The 23,762-nt window shown below is 41.7% G+C and overlaps 1 protein-coding gene across 3 annotated transcripts in view; it reads right to left on the bottom strand.

The window, feature by feature from the left end:
• The window catches only part of LOC110502467 (cGMP-dependent protein kinase 1), a 183,143-nt gene that overhangs the window by 116,362 nt on the left and 43,019 nt on the right, over positions 1–23,762 (bottom strand). For all 3 annotated transcript variants that reach the window (XM_090216934.1, XM_021580501.3, XM_021580500.3), the window contains exon 2: positions 15,394–15,560. In XM_090216934.1, the coding sequence (XP_090073060.1) occupies positions 15,394–15,560 (167 nt within the window). The remainder of the gene's footprint in view (positions 1–15,393; positions 15,561–23,762) is intronic.

Genomic DNA, 23,762 nt, shown 5'->3' on the forward strand with positions numbered 1-23,762 from the left:
CTCAGTACTTTGTTGAAGCACCTTTGGCAGTAATTACAGCCTTGAGTCTTCTTGGGTATGACGCTACAAGTTTGGCACACCTGTATTTGGGGAGTTATTCCCATTCTTCTCTGCAGATCCTCTCAAGCTGGCAGGTTGGATGGGGAGCGTCACTGCACAGCTATTTTCAGGTCTCTCCAGAGATGTTTGATTGGGTTCAAGTCCAGGCTCTGGCTGGGCCACTCAAGGACATTCAGAGACTTGTGCCAAATTGATTTCTGCTTTGTATTGGCTGTGTGCTTAGGGTCGTTGTCCTGTTGGAAGGTGAACCTTCGTCCCAGTCTGAGGTCCTGAGCACACTGGAGCAGGTTTCATCAAGGATTCCCTCGATCCCGACCAGTCTCCCAGTCCCTGCCACTGAAAAGCATCCCCACAGCATGATGCTGCCACCATCATGCTTCACTGTAGGGATGGTTCCAGGTTTCCTCCAAGGGGATGCTTGGCATTCAGGCCAAAGAGCTCAATCTTGGTTTCACCAGACCAAAGAATTGTGTTTCTCATGATCTGAGAGTCCTTTGGGTGACTTTTGGCATACTCCAAGTCGGCTGTCGTGCCTTTTAAAGAGGAGTGGCTTCCGTCTGGCCACTTTACCATAAAGGCCTGATTGGTGGAGTGCTACAGAGATGGTTTTCCTTCTGGAAGGTTCTCCCATCTCCATAGAGGAACTCTGGAGCTCTGTCAGTGACCATCGGGTTCTTGGTGGTTCCAAACTTCTTCCATTTAAGAATGATAGAGGCCACCGTGTTCTTGGGGATCTTCAATGCTTCAGCCATTTTTAGGTGCCCCTCCCCAGATCTGTGTCGCGACACAATCCTGTCTCGGAAATCTACAGACAATTCCTTCTACTCCATGGCTTGGTTTATGCTCTGACATGCAATAATGTCAACTGTGGGACCTTTTTTAGACAGGTGTGTGACTTTCCGAATCATGTCCAATCAATTGAATTTACCACTGGCGGACTCCAGTCAAGTTGTAAAACATCTCAAGGATGATCAATGGAAACAGGATGCACCTGAGCAACAAAAGGTCTGAATACGTATGTAAATAAGTTATTTCTGTTTTTTATTTTTAATACATTTGCAAAAATTCACAAAAAACAGTTTTTTCGCATTGTCATTATGGGGTACTGTGTGTAGATTGATAAAAATACATAAAAAATTATACATTTTAGAATACGGCTGTAATGTAACAAAATGTGGAAAAAGTTAAGGGGTCTGAATACTTTCTGAATGCACTGTATATGTAGCTACTTCACTTCCCCATTCTCAGATATAAAGTAGAAATCAAATGAGATAAAAAGTGAAAGAGGAGAAAAATCGGATTGTTTCACTGCTCTTTTTTCAGAACAATCTCTTTTTCAAACTTCCTGATTACATCAGAAATCCCATCAACTCTGGGAGAGGACACACATAAAATCACACTAAATACTTTGACGGGATTCCCCAGCCTGCTAACCCTGTGGGCTTACAGAACAATATCCCGTGCTAATCCTCATTCAGAAAGAACATGGGAGAGAATGCAAGAAGGGGGAATCATGTAAATGTCATCTCAATTAAAGGCCCCCCACCTGGACCCCCTTGGGGCCACCATTACACCTCCACTGAGCTTCCTGGACTAATTAGAATCAGTGTGGAAGGTGATGGTCTTAGCAAGGGCCTAATGAGACACACATACAAACACAAACAGACATTCACATATTTTACAGCCTATTTACAATATTTAATTGAGAAGGGTTAAAGTGTGTGACGATTCACTTCTGAAAATTTCTCAATATAAATGGACAAATCTACCAGTGTTCAACAGCGGGTTGAATCAAACCTTATTTACCTACCATCACTTCGCATTCAAAGCAGTATGGAAGTGAAAACATGTCACATTTCTGTCAAGACCTCCAAACATCTCTACTTCTACTTCACTGGCTGCAGAGTCCCAAAAACAAATAACTACTACCGGAGATTTCCATTATTTTAGTTGCCTAGCAACCATCAGGTGCGTGTCACCGTTTTGTGCATTTCCTGACAGCTGGAGGTTTCCTTCGATGTTGCTCTGAGTGCAGGAGCATTTTTGACTTGTGCTGCTTTCAATATGATGAACTAATGAATCAATTGAAGTAAATTAGAATGCAATTGGACATTTGTTAATTCATTCATCCATTTAATATATACTGAACAAAAATATAAACGCAACATAAAGTGTTGGCCCCATGTTTCATGAGCTGAAATAAAAGATCCCAGAAAATGTCCATATGCACAAAAAGCTTCTTTCTCTCAAATTTTACACACACATTTGTATATATCCCTGTTAGTCAGAATTTCTCCTTTGCCAAGATAATCCATCCACCTGACAGGTGTGGCATATCAATAAGCTGATTAAACAGCATGATTATGACACAGGTGCACCTTGTGCTGGGGACAATAACAGGCCACTATAAAATGTGCAGTTTTGTCACAAAATACAATGTCACAGATGTCTCAAGTTTTGAAGGAGCATGCAGTTGGCAGCTCCGACTGCAGGAATGCCCACCAGAGCTGTTGCCAGAGAATGTAATGTTAATATCTCTACCATAAGCTGCCTCCAAAGTCATTTTAGAGAATTTTGCAGTACATCCAACCGGCCTCACAACCGTAGATCATGTATAACTATGCCAGCTCAGGACCTCCACATCCGGTTTCTTTACCTGCGGGATCATCTGAGACCAGCCACCTGGACAGCTGATGAAACTATTGGTTTGCACAACCAAAGAATTTCTGCACAAACTGTCAGAAACCATTTCAAGGAAGCTCATCTGCGTGCTCGTCGTCCTCACCAGGGTCTTGACCTGACTGCGGTTCGGAGTCGTAACCGACTTCAGTGGGCAAATACCTCACCTTCGATGGCCACTGGCATGCTGGAGAAGTGTGCTCTTCACAAATTAATCCCGGTTTCAACTGTACCCGGGCAGATGGCAGACAGCTTGTATTGCATTGTGTGGGTGAACGGTTTGCTGATGTCAACATTGTGAACAGAGTGCCCCATGGTGGTGGTGGTCTTATGGTATTGGGCAGGCATAAGCTACAGACAACGAACACAATTGCATTTTATCGATGGCAATTTGAATATACAGAGATACCGTGTTGAGATCCTGAGACCCATTGTCATTCCATTCATCCGCCCCCATAACCTCATGAAAAGGCGCAGCCCGTGTCGCAAGGATCTGTACACAATTACTGGAAGCTGAAAATGTCCCAGTTCTTCCATGGTCTGCATACTCACCAGACATGTCACCCACTGAGCATATTTGGGATGCTCTGGGTCGACGTGTACAACAGCATGTTCCCTGCCTGATCAACTCTATGTGAAGTTGATGTGTCGCACTGCATTAGGCAAATGGTGGTCACACCAGACACTTACTGGTTTTCTGATTTTCTGTGACCAACAGATGCATACAATATCTGCATTCCCAGTTGTGACATCTATAAACTAGGGCCTAATGAATTAATTTAAATTCAGTTATTTCCTTATATAAACTGTAACTCAGTCAAATCTTTGAAATTGTTGCATGTTGCATTTATATTTTTGTTCAGTATACATAAATAACTCCATTGCTTTGGTAGCGTGTCATTTAATATGTTTTTGGTTGGTGAAACATGAGTCCTTCATTACCATTTACACTCACTAGAACGATTTAAACCAGTTTTGATTTCCTTTTGATTGCCTCTTTTTATTAATTGCTTTTTTTGGCACTGTGTCATAAGACATATCATTGATCCCATTTCTGAGCTCCACTCGAGGGGAAAGACAAGCCAGATGGTGTTTCTTCACTGCCTTGACTCATTGGCCAGTGAGCACATAGCCCAACTCTCTAAAGCCTTGTTCACATTGGCAGTTTGAAGTGACTCAAATTTTTTTATAAATGCATATTTGAGTCTAATCTTCTTTTTCCTGCAGTCTGGACCGCTTAAAGGGAATCAGATATTTCAATCCACATTTCAAACCAACTTCGTAGGTGGTTTGAAGTCAGATACAAATCTGATTCCTGACCACTTAACTGACGGTTATGGGTGAAGACCGTCACGAACAGCTGACTGAATGACCACAATGCAGCAGCAGCACACATAGTAATATAATGAATAGAACATGCTTGGAACCTCTAACTCTGGCAATTTGACTGGTAAACTCATGGGTACACTGGCAATGGCAGCCTAATATTATGATGCAATAATTCCATGGTAATGTAGAATGTTCATTCAAATGATATAAACTGATGTGGCTCACGCAATGGAAAATATGTTTTGTATTGTTAGTTGAGCTGAATCAACAAATCGCAGCACATAATCTATTTTACTTCCTGCTTTGCTCTTATGGGTACACTCGCAATGGCCGCCAGTCCACCCATGATAACACCATTGACTTTCATGGGGATGCCCATTCTATTCATTATATTTCTATGGTAGCACATGCAATCAGGAGTGGGGGAAAGGAGAAAATTTGTGTCCATTTTTTGGGGGGTGCTATTCAAACAGTTATTACAGTGACCGCAGTCCTTTGGCTGGCCAATTACCATCATCCTAAATTCCATGACCGTCACAGCCCTAATTCTAACAGATTAAAATGCACATTAGCATAATGTCAAACATCGACAAAATCTATATCGTCAATTATCATAAACAAACAAAAATATATCTACGCAATTACATACATTTCTAACAGCAAATGTCAAACAGAGTACACAAACAAGTATTTGTCTCTCCGCATTTCAAGTCGATTGCAATGATTCTAAGAGATCCAGTAGCTTACAAGATGACGATGGAAGGGGATGGCGGGGAAATTTAGCGGATTAGCCCATCACATGAATAAAATATCCACAATGAATGAAAAGTGAATGAAAAGTAAACACCTGTATACTTTTATATTAGATTAATATGCATACAAAGACTAGAAAATTAACAGTTATTCAGAGCACATCTGAATGGGGGTATAGCTGGACAATGTCAACTAGAGTATCATAGGAAAACAAGTCAAGGTATTTCACAACATTAACGATAAAATCAAGCGTCACGCAAAGTTGGCCATTGTTAGTTTTGGAAACATACCAGGAAATGGATACAAAAAATGTAAATGCTCTGTTTGTCTAACAACGTCTTTCGAGGGAATTTGCATAATGACGGATTCTATACATTGTAGTGACATCTAAAACCGGCCTTCAATCCAACAAACTGAGCTCTAATAGGAGCAAATACATCACAATACAACATTTCTCAAGTGTGGTCGAAAAAAAGAATTGGGGAGTGTGTCCAATTGAGTGTGTCCAATTTTTGTCAACAAAGCACTAAATCACAGAGGATTTTAACTTTAAATCCCCTGAATCCAATTGTGTGGATTAACTAGACTCTTAGAGAAGTTCTGAGAAGAGAACAAGGGAAAGTCTGGACAAACTTGGGATCAAAAGATGGGGTTTCAGCTTAGGGTTGGATGTATTCAGATTTTAAAATTGTCATACTTCTTTCACCCCAGGATTTACGGTATTACTGGTTTAGTACAAAAGGGAGCACCAAAAAATGCAAAAAAGCCGAGGAACTCCACTGAGGAACTCTGGGGCTCTATCAGAGTGACCATGGATTCAAGGTCAACTCCCTGACCAAGGCCCTTCTCACCCAATTGCTCAGTTTGCTCGGGCGACCAGCTCTAGGAAATGTCTTAGTGGTTCCTGGAGCGGACCGGTCACCCCTGCTGATGCGCAGGAACCTGTTGCCGACTGGAGCGTGGGAACCTGACAGACCGGCTGAGGCAGGGGAGCCTGGCGATTTGTCTGAGGCGTGAGAGCCTGTAGCGGCTCCTGGACCCGACTTCATTCCCACCGAAAAATACATAAATAAATAGAAACACTCCCTGACGCTTCCCTTAGGTGAGTGAGGCGTTACTCTGTAACGATGTGCGCTGAGAGTCGGGAAGCAAGTTCAGGGAGTGAGTGTTTTAATAAATAAACACAACATAATACAAAATAAGAAACACGAACAACGCACAGACATGACACTGGAACAGAAACAATAACGCCTGGGGAAGGAACCAAAGGGAGTGACATATAGCGTCCAGGTGAAACTGATGACGCGCAGGTGCGCGTAACGATTGTGACAGGTGTGCGCCATAACGAGCAGCCTAAGTGACCTAGAGGCCGGAGAGGGAGCACACTTGACAAACACTGTTGACTTTAAATATAAAATGTGACCAATGTCAATATACAGCTGGTATTAACCTGCTCCCACTTTCTCAAGTTCTGCTATTTACAAACAAACACATGACTGGCTCAACTGTTCTGGGGAACTATGTAAGCTTCATAATGTAAAATAATGTGACAGGTGAAATAAGAATGCATTCTGCTTTCATATCCTAACACATTGCACAAGTTGACTGCAGCTATTAAACAATTGCTGCAAATATTAAAATGTATTGAAAAACTTCAACGATATTGACAGTATTCAAAAACCATCCTGTGGCTATTTCCAAATACCCCAGGTATACGGTATATGAGGTATACCCCCCTAGCCTAGTTCAGCTGAGGCCCTCAACAAAGCTGCCTCTACTTAGCAGGGAATCCAGTACAAGACAGGCACCCAACTGAAAATAATTAATATCATTACTACAGCTTTATAACAAAATGGGAGTTTAGTGAATTAAACACTTGATAGTAATTGGATCTGAATAACCCCATTATTATCCCCATTATCGACCTGCAAGAGTGTTCAGATTTGAAACACCCAATCAGGACTCCTGATAAACTTGGGCGTCAGTCTCATTCCTTAACTGTAATCAGTGTTCAAGAGCAGCTCCATGTCGACTACACTAGAACAGAGTATTAAGTAAAATCCGTTAATTTAGGTCATTACTTATCAAATTGAGAAGTTCTGCAACAATTAAATTTAAAAAAGGTACATTTAACAGTAAATGTAATAGTGGATAGCTTTCCCCTGAAGGAGAGCTATCCACTGAAGAAGAGCGGCCACCATGGGGCTAACAGCTCATCACAAACAGCAATGAAATTGAGTCACACCAATGACATCAGAAACAATGGCCAGAAGATGCTGGCACTGTGGTGCTGGGTGACTGTCACAGGCTTTGGGAGGACACAGCCAGCAGTCCTGTCGACAGTCCCGTTTTAAAGGTCACAGACTCTGAACTTTTTCCAACTTAAATCAAGGCTCTTGACCTCAGGGTTAAACTACTAACATTTACCACTAAAGCAGATTGTGTGTAGGAAGAGACCTAGAGGGGAAGTAAGGACAGAAGGTGTGCTGTGGGATTATTTAAGATAGTCTTCAAAGAGGTAGGGTTTCAGATGTTTTTGGAAGAAGGGTAACAGGGCGTTATCCAGGGTCACACAAAGGTTCTTTGCACTCTGGGAAAGGGACACCATGGAGTTGTCAACCGTGATGGAGAGGTCTTGGAGCAGGCAGGCCTTTCCGGGAGGAAGTGCAGCTCCATTCTTGCCGATGTTGAGCTTGAGGTGGTGGGCCGACATCCAAACTGAGATATCTGCCAGGCACACAGTGATGTGTGTCACCACCTGGGTGTCAGAAGGGGGAAGGAGAAAAGTAGTTGAGTGACATAGGCATAGCAATGATAAGAAACACCATGTGAGGATATGACGGAGCTGAGTGACTTGGTGTATAGAGAAAACAGGAGAGGTCCTAAAACCGAGCCCTGGGGAACACGAGTAGTGATATTACAAAGTGCAGACATAGATCCTCCCCAGGTCACCTGGTAGGAGCAGTCTGCCAGGTAAGATTACAATCCAAGAGTGTGCAGATCCTGAGACACAAAGCCCTGAGAGGATGGATAGGAGGATAAAACCAGAGAATCAGCTTTGGCAGTGCAGAGAGCCTCCGTGACACAGAGGAGGGTAGTCTCAGTTGAGTGACCCGTCTTGAAGCCTGACTGGTTAGGGTCAAGAAGATTGTTCTGAGAGAAATAGCGAGAGAGTTGGTCATAGACAGCACACTCAAGAGTTTTGGAAACAAAACAAAGAAGTGACATCAGCAGGGTCGAGTGTTGGTTTCTTGAGGAGGGGAGTGTCTCTGGGCATTTTGAAGTCAGAGGGGTCAGGGTTGAATTGATGAGGAAAGTGAGGAATCGAAGAAGGTCTACAGATATGTTCTGGAGAGGGGATGCGGGTCATTCGGGCAGGTTGTTGAGCGGTCGGACCTCAATAGTCGCAGGATTTCATCTGGAGAGAGAGGGGAGAAAGAGGTGAAGGCGCAAGGGTAGTTCTGTGTGAGTGGGACCAGTGGACTTAATAGGCTGAGTGAATGAGGAGTGGATGACATCAACCTTATTTTCAAAGTGGTTGACAAAGTTGTCCACGGAGAGGGAGGAAGGAGGTGGAGAATAAAGGAGGGAGAGTTTCCAAGGGTAGAGGCAGAAGCTTGAAATGTATAGTGATAGAAAGTGGCTTTAGCAGCGGATACAGAGGAAGAGAAGGTAGAGAGGAGGGAGTGCAAGGATACATTTCCACTCAGCTGCACGCAGCCTTGTTCTGTAAGCTCGCAATGAGTCACTCAGCCACAGAGCAGGAGGGGAGGGCCAAGCCGGCCAGAAGGAAAGGGGCCAGTGCTAGTCATAGGTAGGGGAAAGGGAGGAGAGTAGTGTCAAGGGGGCAGAATCAGGAGACATGAGGGAGAAGGATTTGGCAGAAGGGAGAGATGATAGCAAAGAAGAGGAGAGTAGTAGGAGAGAGAAAGCGAAGATTGCAAAGATGAATGACCATCTGTGTAGGGGCTGAGTGGGAAGGGTTGGAGAAGAGGGAGACAGGAAAATAAACAAAGTAGTGATCAGAGACCTGGAGGGAGGTTGCAGTGAGATTAGTAGGTGAACAGCCTCTAGTAAAGATGAGGACAAGCATATTACCTGCATTTACAGTGGGAGGGGACTGAGAACGGGTGAGGTCAAAAGAAGCAAAGAGGGGAAAAAAAGAGGTAGAAAGAAATGAATCAAAGGCAGATGTTGGGAGGTTGAAGTCGCCCAGTTCGATGAGTGGTGAGCCATCATCACTACTGGATTAAATATATATATAATCCCTAATACATACACCCTGAGAGGTGAGGTAGATCATAGCACAGAATCTAACAGATTGATCTATACACAGATCACCTTGAGGAAAACTAGCCTTGAGTGGATTCCACCTCTATTACACACACATACAGTCCAAAATAAAGGAAACAACAACACAAAGTTGTCTTAATAGGGTGTTGGGCAGCCAGAACAACTTCAATGCGCCTTGGCATTACATCTAGAAGTGTCTGGAACTCTATTGGAGGGATGTGACACCTTTCTTCCACGAGAAATTCCATAATTTGGTGGATTGTTGATGGTGGTAGAAAACAATCCAGAATCTCCCATGAGTGTTCAATTGGGTTGAGATCTGGTGACTGGGAGACACACACATACACACACACTGTAAACCCCCTATGCTCCTTTGAGGCCCCTCTTTCAAAGTCAATGAGATCTCTTCTTCTAGCCATGTTAGCCAAAATAATGGGCAACTGGGCATTTTTATACATGACCCAAAGTATGATGGGATGTTAATTGCTTAATTAACTCAAGAACCACACCTGTGTGGAAGCATCCTTCAATATAATTTGTATCCCATGTTTACTCAAGTGTTTCCTTTATTTTGCACAGCTATTTTCAGATCTCTCCAGAGATGTTCGATCGGGTTCAAGTCCGGGCTCTGCCTGGGCCACTCAAGGACATTCAGAGACTGGTCCCGAAGCCAGTCCTGCGTTGTCTTGACTGTGTGCTTGGGGTTGATGACCTGTTGGAAGGTGAACCTCTGCCCCTGTCTGAGGTCCTGAGCGCTCTGGAGCAGGTTTTGATCAAGAATCTCTCTGTACGTCGCTCCGTTCATCTTTCCCTCAATCCTAACTAGTTTCCCAGTCTCTGCCGCTGAAAACATCCCCACAGCATGATGCTGCCACCACCATGCCTCACCATAGGGATGGTATTGGCCAGGTGATGAGTGGTGCCTGGTTTCCTTCAAATGAGGAACTTGTCAATCAGGCCAAAAACTTCAATCTTGGTTTCATGGTCTGAGAGATTTTAGGTGCCCTTTGGCAACCTCCAAGCGGGCTGTCATGTGCCTTTTACTGAGGAGTGGCTTCTGTCTGGCCACTCTACCATAAAGGCCTTATTGGTGGAGTGCTGCAGAGATGGTTGTCCTTCTGGAAGGTTCTCCCATCTTCACAGAGGAACTCTGGAGCTCTGTCAGAGTGACCATCGGGTTCTTGGTCAAATCCCTGACAAAGGCCCTTCTACCCCAATTGCTCAGTTTGGACGGGTGGCCAGCTCTAGGAAGAGTCTTGGTGGTTCCAAACGTCTTCCATTTAAGAATGATGGAGACCACTGTGTTCTTGGACCTTCAGTGCTGCAGACATTTTTTGGTACCCTTCCCCAGATCCGTACCTCGACACAATCCTGTCTCAGAGCTCTATGGACAATTCCTTCGACCTCATGGCTTGGTTTATGCTCTGACATGCACTGTCAACTGTGTGACCTTATATAGACAGGTGTGTGCCTTTACAAATCATGTCCAATCAAATGAATTTACCACAGGTGGACTCCAATCAAGTTGTAGAAACATCTCAAGGATGATCAATGGGAAAAGCTCAATTTTGAGTCTCGTAGCAATTGGTCTGTATATTTATGTAAATAAGGCTTTTGCTCTCTTTAGATTTGGAAATAAATCTAAAAACCTATTTTTCGTTTTGTCATTACAGGGTATTGTGTGTAGATTGATGAGGAAAAGCATTTATTTAATCAATTTCAGAATAAAACTAATGTAACAAAATGTGGACAAAAAGTGAAGGGGTCTGAATATTTTCTGAATGCACTGTATAAACAGTACAATCTGAAAACCTCTGCACACCCAAAATGTCAATCAATCTGACTGAGGCTAACCTTCTCACAAACACAATCAACTTGAAATGCCACAGTTCTGATATCTACCTCTTGATGTGTTCGTACTTTAGGTCTAGAGGCAAAGAAAACAGAGCTGTTGCTCTAAACTCAAAGTAATATTTAATCTTAAAGGAGTTTATTTTAGCAGCCATCCTGTTGAAGAGCCATCAGTGTCAGTGACAATGAGAAAGATCAGTCAAGAGAGTGTACTTCCTTCAACACTATTTCGCTGCACAGTAGCCTACATGGATTAGCTGAGCTAGACGACCACAATGCAAATGTGTCCCTGACATTTTTCCATCATTCTCAATCTTGGTCATTTTTCATTGTACAGTTTGTGCAGCTATTTCAGTGATGTTGGGACTTTATGTGATTTATATTATCAATACAAATATATTCCGTCAGCATTGGCAGTGACAGGGATTCCTCCCATGCCCTGATCTAAAGAGTGCAAACGCCTGTTTGGGTTCATTTAATCAAGAACACTAAAACTTGGTATTCAATCATTCTCTCTTGCAGAATATATAGACTTCTGTTTTGTCTTTCTAGGAAAACACCCAGTTACCAATTTTTCATCCAATAAGGAATCCATAAACACTGCTACAGATTGCATAAATTAAATCAGTGGCCTGTATAAAATACAGTGCCTTGCGAAAGTATTTGGCCCCCTTGAACTTTGCGACCTTTTGCCACATTTCAGGCTTCAAACATAAAGATATAAAACTGTATTTTTTTGTGAAGAATCAACAACAAGTGGGACACAATCATGAAGTGGAACGACATTTATTGGATATTTCAAACTTTTTTAACAAATCAAAAACTGAAAAATTGGGCGTGCAAAATTATTCAGCCCCTTTACTTTCAGTGCAGCAAACTCTCTCCAGAAGTTCAGTGAGGATCTCTGAATGATCCAATGTTGACCTAAATGACTAATGATGATAAATACAATCCACCTGTGTGTAATCAAGTCTCCGTATAAATGCACCTGCACTGTGATAGTCTCAGAGGTCCGTTAAAAGCGCAGAGAGCATCATGAAGAACAAGGAACACACCAGGCAGGTCCGAGATACTGTTGTGAAGAAGTTTAAAGCCGGATTTGGATACAAAAAGATTTCCCAAGCTTTAAACATCCCAAGGAGCACTGTGCAAGCGATAATATTGAAATGGAGGGAGTATCAGACCACTGCAAATCTACCAAGACCTGGCTGTCCCGCTAAACTTTCAGCTCATACAAGGAGAAGACTGATCAGAGATGCAGCCAAGAGGCCCATGATCACTCTGGATGAACTGCAGAGATCTACAGCTGACGTGGGAGACTTTGTCCATAGGACAACAATCAGTCGTATATTGCACAAATCTGGCCTTTATGGAAGAGTGGCAAGAAGAAAGCCATTTCTTAAAGATATCCATAAAAAGTGTCATTTAAAGTTTGCCACAAGCCACCTGGGAGACACACCAAACATGTGGAAGAAGGTGCTCTGGTCAGATGAAACCAAAATTGAACTTTTTGGCAACAATGCAAAACGTTATGTTTGGCGTAAAAGCAACACAGCTGAACACACCATCCCCACTGTCAAACATGGTGGTGGCAGCATCATGGTTTGGGCCTGCTTTTCTTCAGCAGGGACAGGGAAGATGGTTAAAATTGATGGGAAGATGGATGGAGCCAAATACAGGACCATTCTGGAAGAAAACCTGATGGAGTCTGCAAAAGACCTGAGACTGGGACGGAGATTTGTCTTCCAACAAGACAATGATCCAAAACATAAAGCAAAATCTACAATGGAATGGTTCAAAAATAAACATATCCAGGTGTTAGAATGGCCAAGTCAAAGTCCAGACCTGAATCCAATCGAGAATCTGTGGAAAGAACTGAAAACTGCTGTTCACAAATGCTCTCCATCCAACCTCACTGAGCTCGAGCTGTTTTGCAAGGAGGAATGGGAAAAAATGTCAGTCTCTCGAAGTGCAAAACTGATAGAGACATACCCCAAGCGACTTACAGCTGTAATCGCAGCAAAAGGTGGCGCTACAAATTATTAACTTAAGGGGGCTGAATAATTTTGCACGCCCAATTTTTCAGTTTTTGATTTGTTAAAAAAGTTTGAAATATCCAATAAATGTCGTTCCACTTCATGATTGTGTCCCACTTGTTGTTGATTCTTCACAAAAAAATACAGTTTTATATCTTTATGGTTGAAGCCTGAAATGTGGCAAAAGGTCGCAAAGTTCAAGGGGGCCGAATACTTTCGCAAGGCACTGTAAATGCTCCTCCAGTGGCATCAAACAATAACCGCTTCAATTAACTTGAAATGTCACTGTAACTATTACACACACATACACATTCATTTCTGAGAAGTATCCCCCCACAGAGAGGCAGAGAATATAACACCAAACAAAACGTATATGTTTTCCATTACTATGGGTCTGTGGAGGTTTATAGTGCAGTACATTGCCTTTGTCATTGTCAAGATCCCCTAAAGTCGCTTAAATGCTTTGCCACAATGACATTGTATAAAAAAGTCCTAGACAAATAAATCTTTCTGAGTTCTTCTTCCTTTCCAGAAAAGACCCAGGCTATTCTAGAATTCTGGAATGGAGCCATATAGACAACTTTTTGTGTCTGAAAAGATCAGAAAATATCTCATTTTAACTAAACGGCCCATTCCAAAATCCCTTGAGATCCAGTCTGGACAGACTGGTCAAACTCTACAGTGGCTTGCGAAAGTATTCACCCCCCTGGGCAATTTTCATATTTTGTTGCTTCACAACCTGGAATTAATATAGATTTTTTTTTGGGGGGGGGGGGGTTGTATCATTTGCTTTTCACAACATGCCTACCACTTTGAAGATGCAAAATATTTTTTTTATTGTGAAAACAAACAAGAAATAAGACAAAAAAAAATGAAAACTTGAGCGTGCATAACTATTCACACCCCCCCATTCTTCAAGGCAAAACTGCTCCAGCTCCTTCAAGTTGGATGGGTTCCACTGGTGTACAGCAATGTTTAAATCATACCACAGATTCTCAATTGAATTGAGGTGTGGGCTTTGACAAGGCCACTCCAAAACATTTAAATGTTTCCCCTTAAATCATTTGAGTGTTGCTTTAGCGGTATGCTTAGGGTGATTGTCCTGCTGGAAGGTGAACCTCCATCCCAGTCTCAAATCTCTGGAAGACTGAAACATGTTTCCCCTCAAGAATTTCCCCGTATTTAGCGCCATCCATCATTCCTTCAATTCTGACCAGTTTCCCAGTACCTGCCGATGAAAAACATCCCCATAGCATGATGCTGACACCATCAAATTTCAATTTAGGGTTGGTGTTCTTGGTGTGATGAGAGGTCTTGGGTTTACGCCAGACGGCATTTTCCTTGGTGGCCAAAAAGCTTGATTTTAGTCTCATCTTCCCAGAGTACCTTCTTCCATATGTTTGGGGAGTTTCCCACATGCCTTTTGAAGAACACCAAAAGTGTTTGCTTATTTATTTCTTTAAGCAATGTCTTTTTTTCTGGCCACTCTTCCTTAAAGCCAAGCTCTGCAGAGTGTATGGCTTAAAGTGGTCCTGTGGACAGATACTCCAATCTCCGCAGTGGAGCTTTGCAGCTCCTTCAGGGTTATCTTTGGTCTCTTTGTTGCCTCTCTGATTTATGCCCTCCTTGCCTGGTCTGTGAGTTTTGATGGGTGGTCCTCTCTTGGCAGGTTTGTTGTGGTTCCATATTCTTTCCATTTTTAATAATGGATTTAATGGTGCTCCGTGGGATGTTCAAAGTTTCTGATATTTTTTTATAACCCAACCCTAATCTGTACTTCTCCACAACTTTGTCCCTGGCCTGTTTAGAGAGCTCCTTGGACTTCATGGTGCCGCTTGCTTGGTGGTGCCGCTTGCTTAGTGGTGTTTCAGACTCTGGGGCCTTTCAGAACAGGTGTATATATACTGAGATCATGTGACACTTAGATTGCACACAGGTGGACTTTATTTAACTAATTATGTGACTTCTCAAGGAAATTGGTTGCACCAGATTTTATTTAGGGGCTTTATAGCAAAAGGGGTGAGTACATACACACGCACCACTTTTACATTGTTTATATTTTAGAATTTTTTGAAAATTATTATTTTCATTTCACTTCACCAATTAAAACTATTTTGTGTATGTCCATTACATTAAATTAAATAAATAAAAATCAATTTAAACTACAGGTTCCAATGCAACAAAATAGCGAAAACACCAAAGGGGATGAACACTTTTGCAAAGCACTGTAACTGTAATGGTTATTCCCACTTATGGTTATCCAATCCTGTTTCAAACAACAACAACAACAACAAGAACATTTTAGAGCCTCACACAACCTCACAAAACCCCAATGCCAGAAGTACAAATCTCAGTGTGTGATGCAGGGAGTGAGTAAAGATACTGTATGTACCTTCCATGACGTAGACCAATGAGCCCACATCACCCTCCTTGATGATGCAGCTGTCTTTGCCATACTCCACAGGGTACATGCAGTCCACGATCTCCTGGATCTGAGACAGCTCCAGGTTCTTCATGAAGTCATTGTCCAAGATGGCCTCCTTGATCAGGTCTTTGGACCTGGGGGGACAGAGGAGGAGGTAAATAAATGGGATTCATATTGTCATTGTAAGGACATGTAAAACACTCATTGGCAATTAGTGTTTTCCTTGGCATTGTTTAGCTGGAGTGGATACCCCCTACACATTTTTCTGTCTCTATTTTTACACCGTACTGTACCTAGAAAAGCATGTTGGAAACACTGATTGCATAATGCCCTACAAAAAGAGTGTACCTTGTTTAGACATTCAGCAGTTTGTCTAAGGTGGAGTATTGTGAGCCCGCTGAATTTAAAATTATTATTCAACTGAATATTCAGAAAATACCCCGTTAACAAAATGTGTTCTAAATTCTGTGGTTTCAAGATGACTCTTATTATTTAAATTTGTTTCAACAGCCGCAACAACCCAAAAAACAAAAGAAATCCATGCCAAATAGAAGTATCCTGTGTATCCTGTGTAAAGACAAATTTAGCTTAGACTTTTCTACAAGGGTAATCCACAAAGCTATTTTAAGAGATGTGAACTGACATTATTCTGTGCTATGAATATGCAGTGCAACCTGTTGCTAGGGGATGGTATAATGAACACTTCTAATTCAAAGTGTCGTAATCAAGAGGTCAGGTGTGAACATCTTAAGGATCAAACCCCTTTTTCAATTTTCACCTAAAAAAACATACCCAAATCTAACTTCTTGTAGCTCAGGACCTGAAGCAATGATATGCTTATTCTTGATACCATTTGAAAGGAAACACTTTGAAGTTTGTGGAAATTGAAATTAATGTAGGAGAATAAAACACATTAGATCTGGTAAAAGATAATACAAAGAAAAAAACGTTAATATTTTTTCATCTTTGAAATGCAAGACAAAGGTCAATATACAGTGGGGCAAAAAAGTATTTAGTCAGCCACCAATTGTGCAAGTTCTCCCACTTAAAAAGATGAGAGAGGCCTGTATGTTTTCTTCATAGGTACACTTCAACTATGACAGACAAAATGAGGGGAAAAAAATCAAGAAAATCACATTGTAGGATTTTTAATGAATATATTTGCAAATTATGGTGGAAAATAAGTATTTGGTCAATAACAAAAGTTTCTCAATACTTTGTTATATACCCTTTGTTGGCAATGACAGAGTTCACACGTTTTTTGTAAGTCTTCACAAGGTTTTCACACACTGTTGCTGGTATTTTGGCCCATTCTTCCATGCAGATCTCCTCTAGAGCAGTGATGTTTTGGGGCTGTTGCTGGGCAACATGGACTTTCAACTCCCTCCAAAGATTTTCTATGGGGTTGAGATCTGGAGACTGGCTAGGCCACTCCAGGACCTTGAAATGCTTCTTACGATGCCACTCCTTCGTTGCCCAGGCGGTGTGTTTGGGATCATTGTCATGCTGAAAGACCCAGCCACATTTCATCTTCAATGCCCTTGCTGATGGAAGGAGGTTTTCACTCAAAATCTCATGATACATGGCCCCATTCATTCTTTCCTTGACACGGATCAGTCGTCCTGGTCCCTTTGCAGAAAAACAGCCCCAAAGCATGATGTTTCCACCCCCATGCTTCACAGTAGGTATGGTGTTCTTTGGAGGCAACTCAGCATTCTTTGTCCTCCAAACACGACGAGTTGAGTATTTACCAAAAAGTTATATTTTGGTTTCATTTGACCATATGACATTCTCCATATCTTCTTCTGGATCATCCAAATGCTCTCTAGCAAACTTCTGACGGGCCTGGACATGTACTGGCTTAAGCAGGGGCACACGTCTGGCACTGCAGGATTTGAGTCCCTGACGGCATAGTGTGTTACTGATGGTAGGCTTTGTTACTTTGGTCCCACCTCTCTGCAGGTCATTCACTAGGTCCCCCCGTGTGGTTCTGGGATTTTTGCTCACCATTCTTGTGCTCATTTTGACCCCACGGGGTGAGATCTTGCGTGGAGCCCCAGATCGAGGGAGATTATCAGTGGTCTTGTATGTCTTCCATTTCCTAAAATGCACCAGTCTTCCCAGACTGGTGCAGGTCTACAATTTTGTTTCTGGTGTCCTTTGACAGCTCTTTGGTCTTGGCCATAGTGGAGTTTGGAGTGTGACTGTTTGTGGACAGGTGTCTTTTATACTGATAACAAGTTCAAACAGGTGCCATTAATACAGGTAACGAGTGGAGGACAGAGGAAGAAGTTACAGGTCTGTGAGAGCCAGAAATCTTGCTTGTTTGTAGATTACCAAATACTTATTTTCCACCATAATTTGCAAATAAATTCATAAAAAATCCTACAATGTGAATTCTCATTTTGTCTGTCATAGTTGAAGTGTACCTATGATGCAAATTACAGGCCTCTCATCTTTTTAAGTGGGAGAACTTGCACAATTGGTGGCTGACTAAATACTTGTTTGCCCCACTGTATAACTAAGGAATCAAGGCGCAAATTAGATGTTGGCCACTAGATGGCAATAGTGTATGTGCAAACTTTTAGACTGAGTCAATGAACCATTGCATTTCTGTTCAAAATGTTGTTTCAAGACTGTCCAAATGTGCCTAATTGGTTTATTGATACATTTTCAAGTTCTTAACTGTCCACTCTCCCCAAATAATAGCATGGTATTATTTCACTGTAATAGCTACTTTAAATTGGACAGTGTAGATACATTAACAAGAATTTAAGCTTTCTGCCCATATCAGAAATGTCTATGTCCTAGGAAATTTTCTTTGTACTTACAACCTCATGCTAATCACATTAGCCTACGTTAGCTCAACCATCCCACAGGGGGGACACCGATCCCGTAGAGGTTTAATTAGGAACATCTACATTTTAAGAAACGTAATAAATCAATGTAATATATCCTACACCATCTCAATAAATCCATTATTTATTTTAGGCAGGTCTAAAGAAACATTGCGATATGAAGAAGAAAATGAAGCCTATTTCAGAATAACAGAATTGCATATTCATATGTTAGGCCCTGATCAGGCGATACAATATATCTGTGGGCTACACTAGTACATTTTGCAGGCAAGACTTGCTTATAATTCCTGTGGCATTATTTTATATTATTGTATAGTAAGAAGAACACAATTGATCATAGCTGAATAAAACAGAAAGTATATTTTCCCTGAACGATTTCCGAGGGAGTGCACACATGCACACATTCGGTGTTGAACGGGTAACAAAGTGATTATTTGAAACAGGTCCTCCTATTCTCAATTTAATCTGGTGTTTATTTTTTATTTTGAATGTCCCACAACAAAAAAATATGTCACCCGTAGACTGGACTGAACTAGAATAGCTCAGGTAGGCTACACCGATCGTAAAGAGGATGAATGTGTATCATTTTAAGAATTGAGAAATAAATCTAGCAGCACGAGAAAGCTGGGATCCTCTTTTAATTAGTGGCCAGTCAAAATGTTATTTTCACACGAAATTGCACAATGAATGGGCTTATAATAACACGTTTCACCAGGCTCTGTAGGCTATGGGCTCTCTAACCCTGTTCCAGAGTTATTAGGCCATTGATAAGGTTGTGATACAAACCTTGTCAATGGGCTAGGCTACATGATGCATGTGACTCTGATTTGAAAAAGTAGGGGGGAAATTATGCTCTGTTTCTTAGACTACTGGGCATCATTCACAAGTGATAATACTCTTCCCCATCAGACTATTCTCAATCTTGTCTTTACATGTACTAAATAATATACACTACCGTTCAAAAGTTTGGGGTCACTTAGAAATGTCTTTGTTTTTTAAAGAAAAACACATTTGTTGTCTATTAAAATAACATACAATTGACCAGAAATACAGTGTAGACATTGTTAATGTTGTAAATTACTATTGTAGCTGGAAACATTTGATTTTGAATGGAATATCTACATAGGCGTACAGAGGCCTATTATCAGCAACCATCACTCCTGTGTTCCAATGGCATGTTTTGTTAGCTAATTCAAGTTTGTAATTTAAAAAGGCTAATTGATCGTTAGAAAACTCTTTTGCAATTATGTTAGCACAGCTGAAAACTGTTGTTCTGATTAAAGAAGCAATAAAACTGTCCTTCTTTAGACTAGATGAGTATCTGAAGCATCAGCATTTTGTGGGTTCCATTACAGGCTCAAAATGGCCAAAAACAAAGAACTTTCTTCTGAAACTCAGTCTATTCAAGAAAGGAAGGCTATTCTATGAAAGAAATGGCCAAGAAACTGAAGATCTCGTACAAAGCTGTGTACTACTCCCTTCACAGAACAGAGCAAACTGGCTCTAACCAGAATAGAAAGAGGAGTGGGTGCACAACTCAGCAAGAGGACAAGTACATTTGAGTGTCTAGTTTGAGAAACAGACGCTTCACAAGTCCTCAACTGGTAGCTTCATTAAATAGTACCAGCAAAACACCAGTCTCACCGTCAACAGTGAAGAGGTGACTCCGGAATGCTGGCCTTCTTGGCAGTTCCTCTGTCCAGTGTCTGTGTGCTTTTACTGATCTTAATCTTTTTTATTTATTGGCCAGTCTGAGATATGGCATTTTCTTTGCAACTCTGCCTAGAAGGCCAGCATCCCGGTGTCGCCTCTTCACTGTTGATGTTGAGACTGGTGTTTTGCGGGTACTACAGTATTTAATGAAGCTGCCAGTTGAGGACTTGTTAGGCGTTTCTTTTTACAGAAATGTCTGAAGAGTCCGAATGATTTGAGCTACAAACCATATTAAAAGATTTCTACGAAAAGCTGAAAATCTCACAAACACACATGTAATGTTTGGCTCTATGACTCTCACAAGCTACACAACAGTTGTTAGAAGGTTAGGGGTTATTCTACATAGAAGATGATATGTAATTTCAAGACATAGTCTCTATACAGTGCATTCGGCAACTATTCAGACCCCTAGACTTTTTTCACATTTTATTACATTACAGCCTTCTAAAATCAATTAAATAAATAGAAATCCTCAGCAATCTACACACAATGATGACAAAACGAAAAAAGGATTTTAGAAATGTTTGCAAATGTATTGAAAATTACAAGCAGAAATACCTTTTTTACATAAGTATTCAGACCCTTTACTATGAGACTCGAAATTGAGTGCAGGTGCATCCTGTTTCCTTTGATCATCCTTGAAATGTTTCTAAAAGTTAATTGGAGTCCACCTGTGGTAAATTCAATTAATTTGACATGCTTGGAAAGGCACACACCTGTCTATATAAGGTCCTACAGTTGACAGTGAATGTTAGAGCAAAAACCAAGCCATGAGGTTGAAGGAATTGTCCATAGAGCTCCGAAACAGGATTGTGTCGAGGCACAGATCTGGGGAAGGGTACCAAAAACATCCTGCAGCAAGTCCCCAAAAACACAGTGGCCTCCATCATTCTTAAATGGAAGAAGTTTGGAACCATCAAGACTCTTCCTAGAGCTGGCCGCTCGTCCAAACTGAGAAATCAGGGGAGAAGGGTCTTGGACAGCGATTTGACCAAGAACCCGATGGTCACTCTGACAGAGATCTAGAATTCCTCTGTGGAGATGGGAGAACCATCTCTGCAGCACTCCACCAATCAGGCCTTTATGGAAGAGTGGCCAGACGGAAGCCACTCCTCAGTAAAAGGCACATGACAGCCTGCATGGAGTTTGCCCAAAGGCACCTAAAGACTCTCAGACCATGAGAAACAAGATTCTCTGGTCTGATGAAACCAAGATTGAACTCCTTGGCCTGAATGCCAAGTGTCACGCCTGGAGGAAACCTGGCCCTATCCCTACGGTGAAGCATGGTGGTGACAGCATCATGCTGTGGGGTTGTTTTTCAGTGGCAGGGACTGGGAGACTACTCAGGATCGAGGCAAAGATGAACGGAGCAAAGTACAGCGAGATCCTTAACGTAACCTGATCCAGAGCGCTCAGGACCTCAGATTGGGGCGAAGGTTCACCTTCCAACATTACAATGACCCAAAGCACACAGCCAAGACAACACTGGAGTGGCTTCGGGACAAGTCTCTGAATGTCCTTGAGTGGCCCAGCCAGAGCCTGGATTTGAACCCGATCTAACATCTCTGGATAGACCCCATCCAACCTGACAGAGATTGAGAGGATCTGCAGAGAAGAATGGGAAAAACTCCCCAAAAACAGGTGTGCCAAGCTTGTAGCGTAATACCCAAGAAGACTCAAGGCTGTAATCGCTGCCAAAGGTGTTTCAACAAAGCAGTAAAGGGTCTGATTTCTCATGTAAATGTAATATTTCAGTTTCTGCTTTGTCATTATGGGGTATTGTGTGCAAATTGATGAGGGGGAAAAAATTATTCAATCAATTTTAGAATAAGGCGTTATCCTAACAAAATGTGGAAAAAGTCAAGGGGTCTGAATACTTTCCGAAGGCACTCTATTACTGTAATAAGATCACATAGTTGCTGTCACAAACTTCAAACTCCACACAGTTGATCCTGTAATCGCTGCCAAAGGTGCTTCAACAAAGTACTGAGTAAAGTTAGGGTTTTTTTGCAAAAAATTGTAAAACCATCCCTAGAAAAATCTGTTATTCTGCCCCTGAACAAGGCAGTTAACCCACTGATCCTAGGCCGTCATTAAAAAATAAGAATTTGTTCTTAACTCCACACAGTTTTCACTGACTAGTTGGATATTAATTTCAACAACAATTTATGTACTTACAGCACTCTACTGATAATCTCAGTGCGTCCTTGCTGGGATGATACAAATCTACTGCCGGAGAATATCAACACCAAACACATTGGTTCACCGTTCCACGGGAGCAGACAGTACACAGCGTACCATAATGTTCTGAATAATGGCCAAGTCTATCTCGCTCCCTATTCTACTGAACCGCTTAGGCGTAACAAACACAAGTCCAACATTTATCGGAAACTGTTAAACTACCTGTTCACTACCCTCCTGCTCTCCGGGGATGTGCAACTCAATCCTGGGCCCAACATCACCGATCCAGCGATACGCACCGGAGTGGAAAGCGGTGGATGGCCTTGTCCACTGATCGTCGCCGCTGTGGAAGAGGGTGAGTGCTATGGTACCATGGTTTCTCTCGACTCACCCGGCTCCAGGATAGATTTTGACTCTTCAAACATACCCAAGTCACTATAAATGATCCCTGACTCTGCTTCTGGTACGCAAGCTGTTTTAATTAGTTCCCCGCATCCAGTGCAGGCGGGAGGGATTGTTAATTGCGCTGCCGAACTGCCCCTGGTCAAAACAAAACAAAACGGCCTAAACCCAGCTTTCAGAAAACACCAAAAATGTAACTTTTTTTTTTTTTTCTTTTTCTTGAACATTCGTAGTGTCATTTCAAAAAGTGACAAATTCAACATCTACTCACAGACTCCAACCTTGACTTCCTCTGCCTCTCAGAGACACGGCTCCATAAAAACTCTCCATATGCTGCTTTGACTGTGATTGGCTACAATGTTTTCAGAAGAGACAGGATTGAAGGAAGAGGAGGGGGTGTGATGATTTACATTAAAGCACATATCCGATGTAAACAAATTGAGTGGTCATGTGATAATGAACTAGAATGTATTGGCCTGAACGTTACACGTTCTCCCCAAATGTCTTTTACCCTTATTGGAATGTATAGGCCACCTTCCACCAAAAGTGTGTTTTTTGATCAGTTTAATAACATGCTTAGGGAATGTGACTTTGGGAAAGAGGTAATCTTAATTGTAGATTTTAACAATAATTATGAAGACAAGTTTTGTAGGAAAATCCTCAAACGGATCACTAATACCTTTGACCTTACACAGCTAGTTAAAGGGCCAACCAGGGTGACTTGTTGCTCTAAAACACAGATTGATTTGGTGTTCAGTAATTAACCAGAGAGAGTGACTAAATCATTCAATATGGTTACTGGGCTATTTGATCATAATCTGACACTTATAGCCAGAAAGCTGTCTAAGAGCAGGTTTAACATCTCTACTGTTAGAAAGCCAGATCAACTAAGAATACCTAAGAGTGAATTAAGCTATTTTGAAAACGCAATTAAGAGAATTAACTGGAATGATCTCTTGTCCTATACAAATGTGGAAGCTGATAGTCAAGTTTTTCTATCCACAATCCAGACTACAATAAATGGTTTCCTAAATAAAATAAAATCCAAACCTGGCCAAAAGAGCACTCTTCCTTGGCTAAATGGAGAAATCTGGAAATTGATGAAAGAACGAGATTATGCTCTAAAAATAGCCCTAAGATCCAAATTAGAGCATGACAGACGTAGGTTTACCATGTTGAGAA

This window comes from Oncorhynchus mykiss, chromosome 23 (assembly GCF_057628025.1).
Source record: "Oncorhynchus mykiss isolate SJ-2025 chromosome 23, ASM5762802v1, whole genome shotgun sequence".
Taxonomy (NCBI): domain Eukaryota; kingdom Metazoa; phylum Chordata; class Actinopteri; order Salmoniformes; family Salmonidae; genus Oncorhynchus; species Oncorhynchus mykiss.